Here is a 20,727-nt window from a genome sequence, read left to right as displayed (position 1 = left end):
CAATATAGTAATTAATCAATTGGAAGGTTGTTAGTTATCATATTGTTAATTAGTCAGGTCAAAATTTTTAATTCATGGCCAGCCCCAGTCTGAAACATTTATTGCCATTATTGTCAATGCAACTTTAGCTCAGGTCACCACAAAGCTGTTCAGATCCAAAGAGCAAGCATACATAACGCTAAGCATTTACTTGTTAATGGCTGAACAGAGATTTATCTCCCACATGGTGTCCATTACAAGCGAAACTAGCCATGCATTGGCACCATTGATCCAAAACTTTGATAACTGCAGTGATAAAGGTGGTCCCATAGTGGTGGCGGTCACCCTGTTCCTCACCGTCATTCTTTGCTTGAGTTGATTCTGTGCCTTTTCCCTGCTCTCTTTTGATATACTGTTTGTTGGCTTGCTAAGCATGATTTCGTGTAAACGAATCCCAGCCATGGCAGCTGCATCTCGATGGGGGCGAAATGTGAAAACACCCGTGTACTTAGATTAGGTGCACATTAAAGCCCTAGGTGGTCCAAATCTCCCGAGTCCCCCACTACAGCGTTCCTCATAATCAGAAAGTGGTTTTGGCACGTAAAACCTCATAATTCATTTGATATACTGTTGTGACATTGAAGAGCATAGTGGGCTATTGTTTATGGAGAAATTACACAAGGATGCCTTTTAATTTTTTTTTGCAACAGAGCTTGCCGAACCTGTGCTGCCTGCCCAGGACGGGTTGTCTGCCCAGTTCGCCTCCAGAACTGTTTACGTGCTTGCAGAAGTTGACGAACGACGTCTCAACCCAACATACTGGCTTTCTGCTGCTATTGAAGACACGGAGCAGGAACCACAACAGGTTCTGTTTGCTGTTTCTTTTTTAAATTCTGGGGGGAAAATGACAACTGTGGTTTGCTCAAAGCTGTGGAACCCTACATCACTGTTCATGGAATAAGGAAAGACTAAAGGTGTAAGTAATGGGGAATATTTAAGTTACATGATGTTCACCGATGAGAAGGTAGCCTGCTAAAAACAAACAAACAAAAACGATCCTTTGGACATATGGCCAGTACTTATGGGCAGACTTAACAAAATGTTAGAGAGTCTTGACTCTTCAGTGGTGGTATACAGCCTTAAGTTGGTATAGACAGAGCAGTGATAAAGGGTGATTTAATTTTGGCAATAAAACACTTATCTTAATAGGAGGAATCCTATTAACTTTGGGAGTGATTAATGTCACACCTTGAAGAAGAAATTAGGCATTGAATTAGGTAATATGATTTTGAGCAACTCTGCATTGTATTGAACTTGATGCTTACCTTCAACCCAGAATAGCATACCTACCAACTCTCCCCATTTTTTTTTAATGTTTACAAAATTGGGCTCATTTTACGGTTTAAGAATGTTGCATCAAATTTTGTGAATTCCGTCGAAAAAAAAATTTCGCTTGTCTGTCTGAAAGGACGCAAGAGGGGTACTTGCATCGAGCAAGCTTACACAGACATGTTCCTGAAGCAGGTGAAATCGACACTGCCAAAGTTGCTGAAGAAAGTCACCGTGGTATAAGACAGTGTGTTGCTCGCCAGTACTGTACTTACACGCATAATGATCGCACCCCTGAATTTTGTCGTCAAAATTTGATTTTTTTAATTTCCCGTGTAATGATCACACCCCGAACTTGCCGCAGCGATATGTCGCCTGCCAAGTCTAGCTAATAATGATCGGGCTTACTATCTGTGAAATGCTACGCGAACAACTCTTCAAGACAAACCAAGCGGTCTACACGCACCAAACATTCTTAAGTAGATGCCTCATTTCATTACTTTCATCACTTTCTGCACTTGCATGACTAAAAAAAAGCTGCAACCAAACTTGCCTTTATTATTTGTAGACTTCATAATGGTTGTGGTCAACAACAAAAAAGGCGCCATTCGATTCTTCTCACTTGCACTCGTGGGCACACAACAAATCGCGAGTGGCAATGATAGTAGCCACGTTTACACTGATACGTTAAAAGTGTACCCTGTTCATACGCCGACGCTTGTAACACAGCTGAGATATTCACCCACCCTTAGCGGTAACGTGCCATATTAGGATAGCAGTGAAGACAGATGCCGCAGTTTCCGTAGCATGCTGGCCATATGTTTCTGTCACTGGCAGCTAAGCGCACCCATCTGTTTCTGTCCCCTCAAAGTGGACATGGCTACGTTATTGCCGCAAACTTGCCGATATTAACAATATTATTCATTACTGATACGGAAGAAACTGTTGCAGTGCAGGTAACATACTCACGAGAAGAAAAAAAAAATCGCGTTCGGCGCGTTCGGCTTGCTCCGCCGGCCGCCATTTTTGTTTTGGTGTCCCGCAGCAAACGCGGGCCGAAAAAATTTTTCCTTTCGCGGGAAATTTAACCCGCGTAATGATCGCACCCGTGATTTTGCGTCAATTTTTCTAACAAAATAGTGCGATCATTATGCAAGTAAATACGGTATTTGCTGTGCCAAGTTTGTTGCTGTTTGTGCTGCATCTTAATGTAAATCATTGTCAATAAATTGCATATGTCTCTCTGAAAAGTTGTGTTTAGGGCAAGCTATAAAAAAGTATGTGCTGTCCACCCCTTCCCCACCCCCCTTCCCCCTACCACTCGGTGCTGTGTCTGCAGGATTTTACTAAATTTAAGGTTCATGGGTTGGCAGGTATGGAATAGGTAGCAGCCACCTTGATACACTGTGAAGACTGTTGAAAGCTTTATTAAGATTATAGCAATGCTCTATGAGCCACTTCAAGCAGGGACTGGTTTGCCCTACGTAGGCTTTGCCACAACATGAAAGTATCAATTGTGCAAAACTTATTGCACATGCAAGAAATTGTTTTGAGGGCTCCTCTGTCTCCCTTCCTGCCTCACACATGCTTTCTGAATTTGCTTTAGTTGACAGTTCTGCAAAGGCCAACCCACTTCTCTGGGATAGAATTCATCGTATTTGTTTTCTTACAACTGACTCTTTTCTTTAGATTGTGCAATCAAATATGTACATATGGGGGTGGTGGTAATAATAACATGCCGGGATCTTCTTATGTGCACCAGCTGGCTTGGCACACGCGAGAATTATAGGCACGAGTTGGATGATAAAGCTCGAAAGACAGATGATGCCGTGACCACGCCATCAATGCTACCATGAGCATATACCCAGCAGCTCAGTTTGGTAGGCACCACCAGCCCTGCCAGCGCAGGAGGCTAGATAGATAGATAGATAGGCACATTCCAAATGCCTCAAGTTCGCAAAGCATGCTTTGCAATAATAACAATAAATGTGTGGATATGTGCATGCATGTCTGTCCATGTGCTTGTGTTAGTATTGAGTACCGTATTTTCTGGATTATAGGTTGCACCTTTGAAAAGTTTTGCCCCCAATTATCGCGATTTTCAAAAAAGTTGGTAAAAAGATGCACCTATTTTTTCTCATTCAGCATAATGAAATGATGCACACACGTACACTTAAGGTGGAGTGCCAAACTTACCCATTTCAGAGCACTAAATTTTCATTAAAAAAAATTTTACGAGCCATAAATTCTATCAAAAAAAAGAATTGTGAGCCAACACTTGCCTTAGGTGCATAAACCAAAATTTATTGCACTTCACTTGAATCCATCGAATGCATCATCCTCTGTTGCACTGTCAAAAGCTTTAGCTGCTTCGACCAGCAGCATCGCTGCACAACCATCGTCCTCTAACATTTATGTGATGTAGGCATGGTTGCTGGTATTTTCTCTGTGGTGCAGCATGCTCAGGACAAACACACGAACGAAGACAATACCCCTGAACCAACCAAAACAAATGCATGCAAAAAGTGAAAAGGCAACTGGTAGTTGCAGCTTCTCGTGCAGGCAACTGATGATGATGATGATAACCAAATTGTAACGGCTGTACCTCGAGCGCCACAACGTAACAGTAAAAAAGTGTGGCACCCTGTCGGTATTTAATGTGTCAATTCGGTGCGTTTAACATTTCTTCAAGAAAAACTAAATGATAACAGCAAACTATAGTGTGACCTTCAATCACAGAGGCACCTTATATCGCAAGGCCATGTTTGCAGCCTTCACTGCTGCTGCTGCACTGCCACATGGCGTGCCCTAGGAACTAACGTCGGTACCAACGGTAACTCCATCGTTAATACAAAATTAAATTTCTTTGTTCTGCTTGTTCTGCTAAATAAACAGGAGCTCATATTGGTCTTCCCAGCACGCATGGTGTATTTATGCTTATATAAGGGGGGACATGGGGATCAAAGCAAACTTTTTTATTTACCAGCCGATTTTGATGAAATTTTGCACATATGTTAATAATATCACATAAACAAAACTGTGAAAATATGGCTGCAATATCTGAAGTACTTATTTGTTTACAAAATTTTTCTGCTTTCATTTTTGCAAAATGCCTGCACACCTGTATATTGATGCTAGGAGTTCAAGCAAACATTGATAGCACTCCTATATGTATCCTCCACACAGTGACATTCCTGTAATTTTTTTAGCCTAACAGAATCTTTTTATATTCTCATTGTTTGGTAGCTACTTCAGTTGCATGAAAATTTCGACTGTGAAAACAAAAGATAACAAATTATTGAAGCAACTAGTTTGAAAACAAAACATGTCATTGTGTGCAGTGGTGCACAATGAGTGTAACAAAACAAACGGTGTAAAAATATTCATAACGGTGGCTGAGATATTGGCTTTGCAGGTTGACCTTGGTGGTAGAAAAAAGTTTTGAGAAAAAGGCGTTCAAAGTTTTGGGCCATGTTTATTCGAGTAGAAACCACTGGACTTGTAGGTGCAGGTGTCAGGTTGATCTCTTGGCTTCTTGGATCTTTTATGCTTGCTTTCATGTGCTTTTTGTGCCCTCTTCTTGCTCAAGGCATCTTTCTCAGCCGCTTGACTCGTTTGAGTCCGTCGCCACCGAGCATGCTCCTCCCTCCGTAAACCCTATCTTCCGTTCGGTTGCCGGCACAGAACCAAGTGACGCGCGGACAGTGGCGGCGGTCATATTCAACACCTCCGACAAGATGAATTGTGACTCAAGATGCGACTGTATGGCGCGACCGTTGCTGATGCACGGTTCGTCTTCACGGCCGGCAGACGCATGCGCTTGGACCGCACTTTCGTCGTTCATCTCAGTGACGGCGGTGGCACAATCGGGGTACGTCGCGGAGTATTTACAGGACGTTGCAGGCCCGAAAGCATCGGAAAAGGTCGTTGTTAGTTCGGTATCATCACCACTGGAGCTCAAGGCTGCAACAGCCTGCGAACTGCCCGGCAATGCGTCGACAGTCCCTCTTGCAAGCTAGCGCGCGGACACATCACTGCTAGGACTACTTATCCTTCGACAAGAAAGGGGCTGACAGATGGAATAGCACACTGTGGTATAAAGTTTGTAAACGGGGATAAGGTGCCTCAGAAAGGCTGGCCAGCCTATCTGAGGCACCTTATCCCTGTTTACAAACTTTATACCACGGTGTACTTATCCTTCAGATGTTCGGCGGCTTGCGCTTGCGGCTGCCGAAGCGGTGCATGGTCGCGTATTTCGTCGTCCACGTCCACCCAGTCATGCTCGAAACCACAAAATGAAATAGAAAACTCAAATCCGAATAAAGCGATGAAGCGGCGGCGTACCTCAAATATCCAACACGTAAAGAAAGGGGCAGCAGCCAGCGCGCAATGAAACGGGAGAAGCAGACGCCGCAGCAGCTCGCTTCCAGACCCAGCCAATGGGGCGGCTCATAGAACGCACGTGACGGAGCAAGCCAATCGGTGGCCGTAACAAGCAGCTCCGCGACCTTCAGACTTTTTATGTTTTTATGCTTGCTCTTCTCTCTATCTGGAAATGAAAGAGGGGCATCAAAAGGTGAAGAGGTGCGCTTTTCAACGGTACCAGCATGGCCGCGCTGCGTACTGCCGTTCCGGAGCTAGGGGCGCTCGAAAACAGCGACTTTTCCCCCGATTTTCACGAAATTTTCGCTGTATTGCCTGATGTATATATTTATTTATGGTACTTAGCAGTCGTTCTCAGCGGAAAAACTTGGAAAACTTATAGAAAAGGGGTCAAAGATTCGAAATCTGCAACTTTCTAAAAAGTGATTTTTGGGTCGTTTTTCTATAGTTGATCCCCACATCCCCCCATAAGGCACACTGTTGTATAAACGCACTGGCCAGAATTTTTGAAAAAAAATGAAACTTATAACTGGAAAATACAGTAAATGCATGGCAGAGATGTGACAAGTGTGCAGATAATTAATGGTTCCATATGATAATGTGCGAGTACCGGGGTTGAAGACATTGATGTGTTAGCTTGTTAACTGGCCAGCTGAAAAGAAATACGGGCTCACCAACAAGTTGATCATATTGAGGAAGGTGGTGTCACCTTTAGCTGCTAAACAAGCTAAACTGGTGGCTTCTCTTTAATGTTTCATATTTTAAAGCACATAATCACTATAATTTTGCAAATTAAGTTTGCCTTGGATAGCTGTTCCCCTTTTTGTTTGTGGCTCATCACATTAATGCAAATAACATGCTTGGTACATGTTCTATAGTGCTGATTACGTTATTTCAAGTACATCATTTACGGAACACTTAATACCCTTAACACTTTCCTTACTGCGCCTAATCCCATCGATAGCCCGCTATCGGTTGCACATTCGAATTTTGCCTCCTTCCCAGAGCTCTCGGACAGCTAGCACCACCTTTTGTGTTATTAGGAAGTACAGTGAACTCTCACTTCAGTGAACTTCAAGGGACCCAAGGAAACAGTTAACTGAAAGTTCACTAAACTGAATATTCACTAGAATATGGAATAGCATACGGCACAGCAGACATCGAGTGAATAGTGTGAAATGCAATTTATAGAGTGATATAAATCAATATACAGTATACGAAGTGCATAACAGTTACGTTGCTGCCTATCTCATTTTGGAAAAAAATCTCATTTTGATTTGCACTGGTGCTCTTAAAGCACAAGGAGTAACAAAGCTGTCCAGAGAGTCTATGTTCTTGTGCACTTCCTCTGGGACAGCTTGTTGCTGACACAGTCTTGCAACTTTCCAAAGCATCCTACAGCCTTGGCTAGAGTTACAGTATTTGAATCTGCCTTTGCCATTACATTATCCTCGTAGCACTCTTCTTTTTTGGGATGAACACTGGAAACAATTACCAGATCTGATAGTTTAACTCAAGTAAAGAGCTCACTGTCACACTGCACATAGTCTTTAAACGAAGTATTGCTGTCAACATCCAGCTGATGACAGACCTCTGTGCACATCACGGGGCTGATTACCTCATTGTGCTGTTCCTCTTTCGCACTTTTACTTCACTGGGGTGAAAGGTAGAATTTATGCCAGCAGTTTCAAATTGTAGCTGGTGCTACTGTTATGCTGCTGGTGGGGCAATTTGGGGGTGGCAAGCATCGGCTACGCCAGTGCTGCAGAGCACAAAACTTCGTTGAACTGATTTAAAAAATGAGCCCAGGTCCACTGATCAAGTTTGTTCAACTAAAATATTTGCTATTCAGAAATTTGTTTAACTGAAAGATTTTTGCATAGAATACATAGGAAAACCACGGGGGATCTTCTAAAAGTTCGTTTTCTGAAATACTGGTTAAAGGTCCACTGATCAAGTTTGTTCAACTAAAATATTTGCTATTCAGAAATTTGTTTAACTGAAAGATTTTTGCATAGAATACATAGGAAAACCACGGGGGATCTTCTAAAAGTTCGTTTTCTGAAATACTGGTTAAACTGACGTTCGTGCAACTGAGTGTTTACTGTATTAAGTCAGTATTGCTTTTCTGTTTTCTTTTTCTGCCACACGTAGTTTCTGCCACACTTCGGAGGTGCTGTTTAACGCACCTCCGAAGAAGTGGGTGGTTGGTGTGATGAGTGCGCATAGTTTCGAGGATGGCATCAGTGTCGCACACTGCTCATGCACGGAAACATCACATTTTTAATTGATTTTGATGTTTCTATGCATCAGTTTTGTTTTTTGTTTTTTACTTTGGAAGTAGCACTGACACGGAAGACAACTTTGGTTCATCAGATTTCAGAATGGAGTTTCGTTTTCTTCATAGAACCATTTAAAAGCTGCCGTGTGCTGATATGAAGATATCCTGTGTGTTTCATAGGTCACAGTTCTTATCTGCAGGGTGTTAACCCTTTCTCTACCACTAACAAGTGTAGTCATCATTAGTTTTTATACCAATATAGCCGATGACATATATAGTTGTCATGAAGAAAAATGCCTCACACAGCAAACTGGTGACTGCTATAGGGGCCAAATTGTGCCTAGTTTCAATTTTTGACACTAGATGGCCACACTTTTCAAAGTAGCACTATTGTGTTTCTCTTTTCTCTTTATTGCTGTCTCCTCTGATGCTTGTGCGGGAAACATGGCTGTCTTCCTGTCATATGAGAATAAAAGTGCGTGCAAAAGAAAACATTTTTATGACTCCTCGTCTGAAGACAGCTCCGTATAAGTTTGCATGGAAACAGAAAGTGATGTGTCCTCCTCTGAGAAAGAGAGAGAGAACACTTTAATTTCATTGTAGTGACTGGAGTTTCCCGCCGCTGCCCATGAGTGGTTCCCCATCGATTTAAATCTGCCTGCAGCACCACTGCATTTCCACTTCTCTGCCTACGTGTGTTTTGCACCGTGTAGATTATTTTCTTTTGCTATCCCCCCCCCCCAATAGTGTATTGAGCCCCCCCCCTAGGGCACTGGGATGCAAGGCCTAAGTGCCATGCAGAGAAGCCTTCTTGTAGCCTTTATTTCACATATGCAAAGAAAGAACCAGCAATATACTACTCACAGTGTTTTTTTTTTTTTTTTCAGAAAAATGCTCTTAAAGAATAATTTGAAAAAATAAAATAAAAATTAACTGAAAGTTTGCTTAATAGAAGTATTAATGAAAATTTCATTGTGGAGCTTCAAAATTCTAAGGCTATCTGAAAAAGTTTGTGTTCTTTGCACTAAAATAAAGTGAATCTATTATTTTATCAATGCCCATGTAACTTGATTTCAACCATTCTAAAAGTTAATCTATGTGCAGTTCATTGTAAAGCTAGGAATAGTGCATAGTGCCAAGTCTCAAAATAGTGCATATCGCCATGTTGCAGCCTTCGTACCAGGTCCTGGTGTCCTTTCAAGTGCTTCTCTTCCGATCACCTGAGAATTGTTTCGAGCACCCAAAGAAGCTTCTTGTTGGATTTCGACAATTTCGGAGTGTACTTGGGGAAGTGGAGATTGACAAGTTGTCACATGAGCAGCAGACGATTTGTAATTTTTTTGTAGGGTTGAGGTTATGAGTTCTCATCAGTCAGAGCCTCTGCAATACAACATCATTTTGGAAAGTTGGCTGTCAGTACAAAAACGTACTGCTCTGTTGTGTCACGTGTGGTGAAACATAAACAAAAGCAGATTCAGTGAGGCCGAACTAACTAATGGGCGGTGAAGCTGTACTTGCATTTGCAAGTTTTAGAATGGATGGGCCCAGCTCATCCTCGGTACGAGCACTATAAATTTCAACAGCCTGGCTCGTTCTTCGTGGGAAAAAAATCAAATGAAAAAAGTGTCTGCAAACTTTTCAATAACTGTTGATTAAGAAGTATTTGCTAATAATCTGCACATGTATCAAATGTATACTTTGAAATTGTCTACAGCCCAGTAAAATAAAATTGCAGATACAGTTTGTGTACCATTGTTGCTGTGCTACTTGCTGTGCTTTAAATTAATTGATTATACATTGCTTGAACTGATTGCATAGTGACTTTGCTGTTTGACAGGTCGAGGTTGACCTGGTCACTATGATGGAGCACACGCTGCCCGAGTTCAACCTGAACAACGAGCTGGATAAGCTGGTCCTTCCTGGGGATGAAAGGGTGGATAGCACCAAGTCACCCCTGTGAGTAACACTTGAAGCTTTCCTAAAACCTCTGGTAGTTATGGTGTAAAGTGAGTAGAAAGCTCTGGGACTATAATTTAGACCAAAAAAAAAAAAAAGATGAATAATATCTTTTGAAAGCATGTTTCTTTGGTGCATTTGTTGGCGGTGTTAACTGATACATGGGAAAACATTGACAGATTGTGAGTTCTAAGTTGCAGCCTTAGGTGCTGCAGTTGAAAATTGTTGTGTCAGATTCTCATAGTCAGTATGGCTTCAAATGTTGCTTTCTATGGCACTAGCTCCATAGCCCTTAGTTGCAAACTATTTTGTGTTCCACAAACAGATATTTTAAGACAAGTCCGTGCACATCTAGAAAAATTTACCGTTGAACTTCGTTAAACAAAGTAGCATCTGACATAAAAATAACTTCATTATATCAATTCATTATAAGCGTCCACGATGATATCGGTTTAATACAAAACATTAGAATAAGGGTTATGCAAAAGAAACACAGGTGCACCACTTCTGATGCACCAGCAAAGGGTCTATTATTGCTTTTGATGATTTCGCAGCAACTTCCAATGCCAATATGTGGCACAAGAAATGTTGACTTGCAAACTAACAACTGCTATATGTTGTCATTAATTCCCAACTGCATGCCTGCCAAGCAGAGCCGTGAGCCAAAACACACATGTGTGTGCTGAATGTTCCGTTTCAAGTTGCATTTGCTGACTATTAACATTTTTGCTACCAGGATACATATTTTGAGTTGACGAGCAAACAAATATTTACTGTACCGTAACTGATAACATCTCTGATCTTGCATTTTCGGTTTCATTATAGCAATAGAAGGCTCAAACGTGACCAATTAGATGTGAGATTTACTTTCTCATGAACAATTAGTTATACCCATGTTATATTAAAGGGACTGACAACTGATTTTTAAGGACCTAGTTCTTTATGGTGCAACGCAAAGCTCACCCTCGGTAGTGTTTACATCTGCAGCAGTTACTTCTAAAAGTGTGTGGATATTTAGTCAATGTCCCTGGTGCAAGGGACGGCCGTCTTTTTCCCACATTATGTGGGAATGTATATACAGTCAATCCTGGATATATCGAACCCGGATATATCGAATTATTGCCTATATTGACCAGTTGGAGAATCCCCTTGGGAATCCCATGCAAAAGTATAGCGCTATTCTTCGCGTATATAGAACTCCTGTGCACCGGCATATCGATGTATTGAACTCCGTGCTGAGCTGCGCCCCGGCAAGTGCGCTTCTCCCACCATACCCCATCCCTGCAAGTGCGCTTCACTCATTGCATCCCACCCCCGCAAGTGCGCTTCTCCTCACGAAGCTCTCGCGATGTTCCCGCGATTTCATGCACGCTGCCCCACACTCTGAGAAAGGGGCGTGTGGGTAAAAGGCACGTGACGTGGAGCGCTTGGAGTGTGATTGGGTGTGAAAGGGAAGCGGGAGGGAGAAACCAGGCTGACCGCAGGCACCCGTTTCCTGTGTTTTGGTTGGCTGACACCGCTGGCGCAGCGAGACGAACAAGGTCAGTGCAGCTTGGGCTTGTGGTAGTAGTGCGGAGACGCAGAGTGGTGCGTCTTTCGGTTCGCTTTGTTCCTTTTATTCATGAGGCCAACGCGAAGGCTTGAGACTCGTGTGTTGCAGTGCGTTTTTCTTTCCTCTTTTGGCACGTGTTCCGGAGCCATGGCCGCGAAACAACGCAAAAATTTGGATTTTTAAAGAAAGGCGGACTTCATTCGACGGGTGGAGGCTGGCGAGGAAAAGTCGGTGGTCGCCGCAGCGTTTAGAATTCCTCGCAACACATCGTGCTGTGTTTTTGTCTTTTTACGCGCCTTGGAGGCACAGATCGGTAAGGTCCCGTTAGTCACGACATCGGGAAACTGCCTTGAGATGTGTGGAGTTGTTAGAGAAGCTTTTGACATGCATATTTTATATTTCGAATTATCGATATATCAAAGTATTTTGCGATCCCCTTCGAGTTCGATATATCCGTGATCGACTGTATAGGCCACCGAACATGAACTCGCCCATGATACTGACCTCACTCAGGGAGCCTTGGGAGGGTGTCCTCACTCGAGCCGATTTGGAGACCCAGAAGGGTTTCTTAGACCAAGCTGGGCGTACAGCAACGGCCACTGGAGTCCTGGACTAGGGACCCACCCTTCCCGCTTCCTTGTCTTTCCTATCTATTAAATAAAGTTTTTCAATCAAAGAAATCGGTAGCCCGCCTCGCAAATTGTGAAAGCCGCCCATCGTTCTACCTTCACAGGAGTGAGTGTCACTGTGGTTAACCACCTACATTTTGACCTTTTCAACCACTTTTGAAAATAAAAAGCTGGTGCAATAAGTTCGCGATGTTGTACAGCCATTTCTTATATTTGTACCGCATTTTCCCCCAAGTAAGCACCTACCGTAAAAACCGGACTATAGGTCGGACTGGAATATAGGTCGATCCCCCAACTAACCAATTCTAAAAATGAAAAAAATCTTTTTCAATGGCAAAAGTATCAAAAGACACCTTTACCTTAAAACAAATGCGACTCATGCACAATAGGGACAGTGTTTATTTAAATGCTGCTCGCATGTGCACCCGGCCAATTTTTAACAGTATCGCATGACCATCGACCCGTGTGCTTGTCAGCACCTTATTAACGGTGCTGAGCGGCGAAACAAACAAGATACGCGCACGCGCGCTTACTTTCGCTATTTCGCCGCTCTGTGCCGTGATGATAAGGTGCTGACAAACACGCGGGTCGATGGTCACACGATACTGTTAAAAATTGGCTGGGTGTACAGTACACAGAAGGGCACGAAGTGCGCAAGCGCTACTCCGAATCAGAGCAACGCCTTTAATCAGAGTCATCCGAACTAGAGTTGGATGACGAGTGCTTCTCGCTACCCAGTCCAGAGGCGCACGCGATCTCTACTGCTTTCAAACGGATGCATTCGGCAGTCACAGGCAGCGATCTTACACGCAGCTCCCTGATGAACTCCGCAACGTTGTCTTTGAGTTCTGCGGTCCGCCCACGAAATGACGTTTTCTATTGGTTTGCTGCTTCTGCCTCCGCCAGTACTGAATGCTCTTTTTGGATACTCTAAATTCGCGCTGTGCCACTAGGTGGCCGTGGGCTTCCGCGCATTCAATTGCCTTTTTCTTGAAGGTGACGGTGAATTGCCGTCGGCTTCCGCTAATTTTGAAACAAAATGTGAAAAATCAGCCTTTAACCAATATAACTTTGTGACAATGTAATCAAATTGGCGGTGCCACAATGTCGCCACGTCGCGCTGCTGCTGATGGCGATGGCGAAGGCGGCTGTTTACTTCATCCGCCCATTGTTGCAAGACTTCCGTAGTTTTTCCGCCAATGTCCGGTATATAAGACAAGGGTCGACTTATATTCTGGTTTTTATGGTACATCTTTGCTGGCTGGCCCCTGTCGTCGTTTTGTCGATAGACCAGCCAAGCCAGCTCATCGAAAACAAAGGCGAAGGCAGCGCCACTTTTCTCCTCACTACTAATGAAGGCTTATCTGCACATTGTAAGTCAGGAAAAACATATAATAATAAAAAGTATACAGCATTTTAATACTGATTAAAAGACCAGGAACCGTGTACACTAGTAGAAGGTCATTTGGTGGACCTCTTATGCCGCTTCATGTTATTGCTGTGTGGCGTGCCAAAGGTCATTTTTTGCAACATTGAATGATGAATTAAAAATATAATTCATGTTTAATTGGAAAACCATGGCTCATTTTAGGCACTATGATAGGTAGTCATTCCATCAGCAGGGTTATCTCGATTCATGTTCTGAGTGGTTGTCTGTCCCTTTAAAATTCAACTGTATGAGCGCAACCACGCAATAGCAAGAAAATGGAAAAAGTTATCGGTACAGCTGAGGAATCCTGTGTCAACTATTTTTTAGTATTATTTTCTGGTAGTATATTTGTAGTAATATACTAGTTTGAATACTACTACACATATTTAGGTACTTTTGCTACGACAGCATAGAAAAATGCACATCTATGTTAGTGAACTAGTAAGACATGGGTCATGGCGGTAACAAATCACAAAAGGGTGGTTGAGGCATTGAGAAGTTTTTGTTGAGTGGTCTAGTGCGTTCTTTATTACATGTAGCCACTGTGTAGCTTTTATCATTCCTTGCTGCATTTCCTAGTTTTCTTTAATAAAACCTATGCTGTAACTGAACAGTGTGATTTGCAACATATAATCCTATTTCATTGACTTCAGAAATGGCAGTCAGAAATCAAAAATACTTTTTTTTACATTGTGGAAACATTTGTCACAATAACAACATCAATCACTAGTTTTTAGAAAGAAATCATCAATGGCCGAGCTCAATGTTTGACACATTTGGCATGGCATGACCATTATTTAATAATTTTAAAAGAATGTCATGAACATTTGCTACTTTATTTTTTTGTTGTGATATATAGAAGAAGCAAGCGCAAGTCACATACGCTGATGGGACCAGATGGCACGGAACCCAGTACGAAGAAGCCATTCAGTGGGTGCATTTTCTGTTTACTACAAAGTGGTTGTTGCCTTGTGTGCCATTTCATGCCTATTTTCATGACTTTTCCATGTTTTTTGCTGTCACATCATTATCAACAAGATTGTGTTTTATCTAGCCTGTTCCTTCTTTTTTCACATCATATTTCCATGGCTGCAGTTGCACCAATGCGGGGCCGAGGGTTGCCACGGGTTAGCCTTGGCCACCAATCACGGGCAAATGACCCATTTCGTTCACGGCCACCTAACACAAGCCGGCCCCCATCCACGCATGTGGATGACTTTGTCCACCAATTGCATCAACGCCCACCGGGAAAGGCAAGTGCTGAACAATCACATACATTGTGGTCTTTGTGCTACTCATGTTGATTGGTTGAAGAGGGACCAGAACCTTCAGCATGAAACAAAGCTGGACATGAGGATATTTGGAAGAGAATACATTATCAGTTCTACACTTTGTTTCAGTACTAGATCCTCTCAACACTGAGGCAGCAACTCAATTAGGAGGGCAAGCACATCTTTAAGGTGTTCTTCCATGCTTCCATGCCTTGTTAACTGCTAGTGGTGACTACTACAGCGCAAGCGATGGCAGCATCTACAAGCATTGCAGCTGGGCAGCGAGATATTGCGTCGGAACGCATAAAGGCGTGCTATGACGGACAGTGGGAATTTAGGTTCTGCGCTCACTGACAGTGTCAAAGTTTCTAATTTTTGCAATTTGGATGCTTACGTGCATTGCAATATTTACATCTCACCTTAAAGACAGGTGAAATTAAGATAAGTCTCGAGGCCAGTAGATAACTAGTCGTTTTTGCTGTGCTTACGCTTACACTCATAAATTTGTTTCGAAAGCAACGCTGACATGTATGGAATATACTTAAGAGGGACGTGGCAATGAAAACTTTTTTTTTATTTAAGGGAATAAATTTGTGAAATTCGGCATACAGGTGTGACTTGTTATGCTGATATCATAACTGAAATGACTTTTGTGCTATCTATTACAGTTCTCTAGTTAAAACAATTGACAGCCTTTAATGGTCATCCCCAAATTAATTAATTAGACATGAGTTCGCCAAGATATTCAGATCGCCATGTTCACAAAGGCCTATTCTGTGCAATAAAGCTATTGGTTTATTTTTTAAATGCCGAAATGAGCATAAAAATATTTTTTGAACTTTCCTGTGCATATTGTCTTACCAACGACTTTCACAAAAGATCCATTATAAATTTTTTTATGAGGTCAGTTAAAAATGGACAGCTTTATTGCCCTCATCAATCTTTCAGGCTGTAAGTGCAAAAGACAGAATGATTTTGTCTTCACTCGTGAAATGGGGCTGGGATGACTGAAAGCAACTGCACAAAAAATGAAAGCTGAGAAAATGGAGCTCCAAGTTTCATTTGTTGTAAACGTTTAAATATTAACTTTGAGCACCAAAAACCCACCTGGGATGTAGTCCTTTGCCTCTGAGGGCAAATTTTCTGTACATTTTGACGTAGCTTTTCGCTTTCTTCCAGCAGTTTCGAGCACCTTAGTTTCCTTTCTGATTTTCGTGCATCCATACGTTGTGCAGATGTACATGACAGTGCATTCAAAACCAGGGTGTCTACCAACCGGGAAAACTGGGAATTCTCACGGATTTTGAGTAGTCTGGAAAAGCTCCAGGAAAATTAAGGGAATTTGTGCTGCTATCAGGGAAAATTAGCTGTAATATTATTGAAGGGGAACGAAAGTCGCGGTAATGCTGGCTCGAATAACATACAGGAATCGTAACGAATCGTCTTTAACGTTCTGTCTTCGGCTGGAGGAGTTGCCAGTGTACAGTCAACGACCGACTTTCCGGATGCCCGATAATTCAGACAGCTTTGCGGCACCATCATGTACCCCATAGAGTCAATGTATCAGAATGTCAGAAATTTGGGATGCAAGAACCCTTCGCTGTCCGATCTTCCGGACTTCTTGCCGTGACCGTAGGTCCAAAATGGCATTAATCAAAGCCACCACCGCTACCGTTTTGATTACCTCGCCGCTTCGAACTGGCGCGCTCGTACGCAGATCCGCTGGCATCCGTAGCTACTACTGCGGCAACGCTAGGCCTAGCTGCTTCGGCTTTCGCTATCAAGCTTCTTGCCATTAGGTGCCGTGTTTTTCGGACGTTTTTCGGATTAGGGCCGATTTTTCGGACGTTTTCATGCACCCTAGGCAGTTCGAAAAATCAGATGTTGACTGTACAACTCACCAAGAAGATGCTTCAAATGGTTCATGGGGCGAACAAGCTGCGGAAGGAGGACGAGAATAGAAAGGACCTACGCATTGAGGAATGAATGGGAAAGGAAGCGTGCTACCGCCGTCTTGAAGGAACTTGAGCTCAAAAAACAAAGTGTTGGCTGATGCCAAGATGGAGGTGTCCCTCATCCAAACCAAAATAAACTCTTTAAAGCAGTGAAACAACAGTGAGGCATCGTGCACAGGCTGAGAGTATGTCAGGACAGCTGAGGTTGACTTACGAGCTGTTAAGAGAGAATCTCAATTGTGACAAAGCTCGGGCCTCATACCGCTGAGCTTGCTATCAATTGATAGAAATAGCTCATATTCGAAAATATTTTCTTCTGTATGCATCTCCTTTTTATTCGTATTTGAGAATGTCCGACTCTATTTGCAATTTTTTTCGAAAACATTTTATTTCCTGTGCATTTTACTAACCCCACCCTTCTATTCTCTTTTGAATAAAATAAACACTACTCCTTAGTATTCAAATTGGATTAAGTCATCTTTTTTAAAAAATTTATTTCATATGCTTACTAGAGAGTGACAGCATTGAGTGACATGTTTTCAGCCCGTCTTGACATAAAGCGTAATTCTGCATCACCCATGGAATTTTGCAATGGCACTCAGGGAAAACCTGGAAAACTCAGGGAAATGTTAAATGTCAACTTGATAGACACCCTGAATATGTCCGCTCTTGTCTCTCGTCACAGAACCTATTTATTAGTGAGACTTAGAGCTCAAATCCGCAGTTGAATATTTGATGCAAAAACTTCTGCTCTCACCGAGGTCGCGTTGCCATCACGACCACATACAGGTGCACCGTTACCATCGCTCACAGACCATCACTTATGGGCACGTTTTCACCGCTTCGCAAATGCGCGCGAGAGAGGTTCGTCAGCAATTCAAATCTACAACAGCCAATAGGAGTGTGCATTGTGCCCCGCGTGACTACTGCACCCGATTGCAATGCTGGATTTGCCTTTTTTTCGATTGCATTGCTGGTTTATTTTTTGGTGGAGAAATACGTTGCTTCGGCTTTCTTCAGCTCTGATCTCTACTCTTTATGATAATACCAAGATGGCAGTACCGCGTCAACGGTTAGCCAAGTGATCAGCGGTATGACGGGACCGTCCGAAGCCAGATTTTTTCACAATTTTTGATGACCGCACTCTAGGAAAGTGCTGTTTTCTCGATTTCTACTGCGTATTTCGTTATAATATTTCTTCGCAAGGTTAATAATATTAAGGTCCATGGATTGTGAAAAAAAATTAATGGAAAATTTTGACCATTTGACCACTTCAATTGTTACGTCCCCCCTTAAGGTCTTAGAAAATGTCGTCCTTCAAGAATGCTGACACAACTTTTTACCATAAAAGTATAGTTACATTATGGCATCAAAAGCTATAGGGCAAAAGGAGGTAAATAAATGCAGTAGTGTTATCAATAACTGATGGTACCGTAATTATCGAGATACAAATCGTGCATCTGAAAAGCAAGATTGATAATGTGCGCGTTGCGGAAAACAGTCTTACATTAGCAGAGGCTGAGCTGCAACTAGAGAAAACTCCCCAAGAAAATTTTGCTTACATTTGGATGCTCAGTGCATGCGATTGTTGCAAGTTACCCATTGGGTTTGTAGGCTTCTCATCGCCTCATCACGTGACTTAGACAGCAAATGTCTATAGTTCAGAAAATATCCTGAAGACCATTTGATATGAAGACACAAATTTAAGCATGATGGCTTAGATGAATGAGGTTCTTGCATATTTCTTTTCTGCGTTCTTGGTTGCAGAAAAACCTAAGACATAAGTGTTTGCTGTGCACAGCAAACGGGCATGACTGATTATTTTCATCGTTAAAACTGTCATGCACCTTTCATCTCGCATCACAAGCCCGAAAAGTCAGTTTAGCGAACACGCACACAGCACCAGGGAAATTACAAACACGAAACAACATAACCGCGCTGCACTGACTAATGCACACACATGCACAGATACTTCAACAGATCCGACATAGTATGGTGGAGGTGCGGCACAGGCCTGGTGAAAGGGTGTCACCACCCTGAATGACAGGAGGTGGCGCTGAGAGTGAGGCACCCTACATCGCATGAGATAGTAGCGCCATCTCTCTATCCCTCTTGTAACATCTACTTGTGCAGGATGCGCTCACTGACGTTCATGCATGCAGTCGTTCTTTTAATTACAGAGTTTGTGCTTGCACCTTTACTGCACTCTTTCCACACTGTTCCAAGCTTGTCCACGCCAGCTGCTTCATTCCTGTTGCTTAAAAGAGCAGCTTGGAATGATATTGTGCAGGCGAGTCTGCAGATGCCAATTCTTGTGAAGGACAAAGCACTACCCAGGTGGGAGCCCTCCATGATGCTGGGGCTGTGCTGACTATACTTATGAATTTAGGCAGTGTCAAATCAATTAATTGTTTGCACTTTTTAAATGCAAATCAATGTTTATACAGCAGCATTGCGGTGATATTTTTTTTTCTTTGCACATTTTCACTCAAACAAGTTGAGAACTCTATTTTCAGTATCATTGAGCCTCAATAAATATTTATTAAGCAATGAAGCCATATTGCACAAAAAACCAGCTGTGACCTGCAGAGAAGCTCCCAAGTAAACATCTGCCGACGAGACCACTTGTCAAGGCCATTTAGTCAAGCAAGGGGTTCTGAACTAAGGCACTACGTCTTGCTGTCCGAAAATCTGCACTCGCAAGCCTTGTAGCTTTGGCTCTGCTATGAGGAACTACTGAAATAGTGCATATGTACTATAGTAGCGCAGAACATTGGCATGCGTCTAGAGGAGCAAACCCTGAAGTACTGTAAAGTGCTGCACAGCTGCTCTTATTTGCATTAGGACCCATCCTTGCATACAAGTTATAAATGAATCTGCATATCCGAAATGAGTGCAGTTCTCAGAACAATGCCAAAGAACACTATTTTGTGTTGTCATATCAGCCTGTTCTGCCTCCAGCCTGCAGAGTGTCAGTGCTGTGCAGGAATTGTTGCAGTGCTCGTTTTTTTTTTTTTTTTTTTTTTTTTTTTTTTTTTTTTCCCCCCCCAAAACATGTGGTTGTTTTTCGATGGCCAGAATCAGTCGCTTTTATGGCTCTTTCAAGGGACTGTAACATGGGTGCAAACAACCATGTGCCCAACCGAAATAGAAAAGACAATAATGGCACTCCATGAATAGCAGGAAGAACAAGGGGAACCGAGGGGCCCGATTTCTTGTTAAACTCCTACATGAAGTCTGCAGACAATGAACCAAGGGAAAGAATAGCAAAAATTAACTGTTCTTTTGAATTGAAATGTAGAAAGAATAAGGGAAATAAAAGTGTCCAAAAAGACAACTTGTAGCACACGGGGGAACTGAACCAACTGTAGTAGAATGATCAATGGGATGTTAACACCATCTGTTAGCATTATGGTGAAAGCCACCTGTCATCATCATTGTTTTGTTGCAGCAATGTCAATATTTTAGTAAGTGGTGTCACAGCACATGATGCACTCTTTGGATTTATTGTGAACTAAATAAAGCAAGCTATGGACACAAGTGTAGTGTTAAGTGAGCCCACCATGAAATTTCTGTGGGAAAAAGCACGAGCCAGGGCTTTAGCAGAAAGGGTCATGCATACATGACAATTCTACTTAGGCATAACTCAGTATCAGGGCCTTTGAAGTCAAATTATTAGTGATTTTAATAAAAAGGCTATGCTGGCTATGAAAGTGCTGCTTGTGCAGGCGGTCTATGCTCTTAGGCAGACACAATTTGCACGAACGAGTACATTCAAGAACTACATAATTAAACAAGATTTTTGCTTAACTTTTCAAATTTTATGATTATGGTGTATGTTTATATCAGAAACTTGAACACAGTTATATTCGAAGACAAGTCTATTTTGTTTTGTACTTCCAGACTGCTTCTGTGTTGCGATCTATTCATCGTTAAATTAGACACTGAGTGTGCTAATTTCAC

At 42.4% G+C, this 20,727-nt stretch overlaps 1 protein-coding gene across 8 annotated transcripts in view; it reads left to right on the top strand.

Moving 5' to 3' along the window:
- Positions 1-20,727, top strand: part of vir (VIR_N domain-containing protein) — a 353,139-nt gene that overhangs the window by 286,189 nt on the left and 46,223 nt on the right. For all 8 annotated transcript variants that reach the window (XM_055062055.2, XM_055062056.2, XM_055062054.2 and 5 more), the window contains 4 exons: positions 690-844; positions 9,810-9,928; positions 14,398-14,468; positions 14,634-14,791. In XM_055062055.2, the coding sequence (XP_054918030.1) occupies positions 690-844; positions 9,810-9,928; positions 14,398-14,468; positions 14,634-14,791 (503 nt within the window). The remainder of the gene's footprint in view (positions 1-689; positions 845-9,809; positions 9,929-14,397; positions 14,469-14,633; positions 14,792-20,727) is intronic.

This window comes from Dermacentor andersoni, chromosome 1 (genome assembly GCF_023375885.2).
Source record: "Dermacentor andersoni chromosome 1, qqDerAnde1_hic_scaffold, whole genome shotgun sequence".
NCBI classification, from domain to species: domain Eukaryota; kingdom Metazoa; phylum Arthropoda; class Arachnida; order Ixodida; family Ixodidae; genus Dermacentor; species Dermacentor andersoni.
Note: the sequence above shows the minus strand (reverse complement) of the source record. Positions and strands in the feature narration are given on the sequence as shown.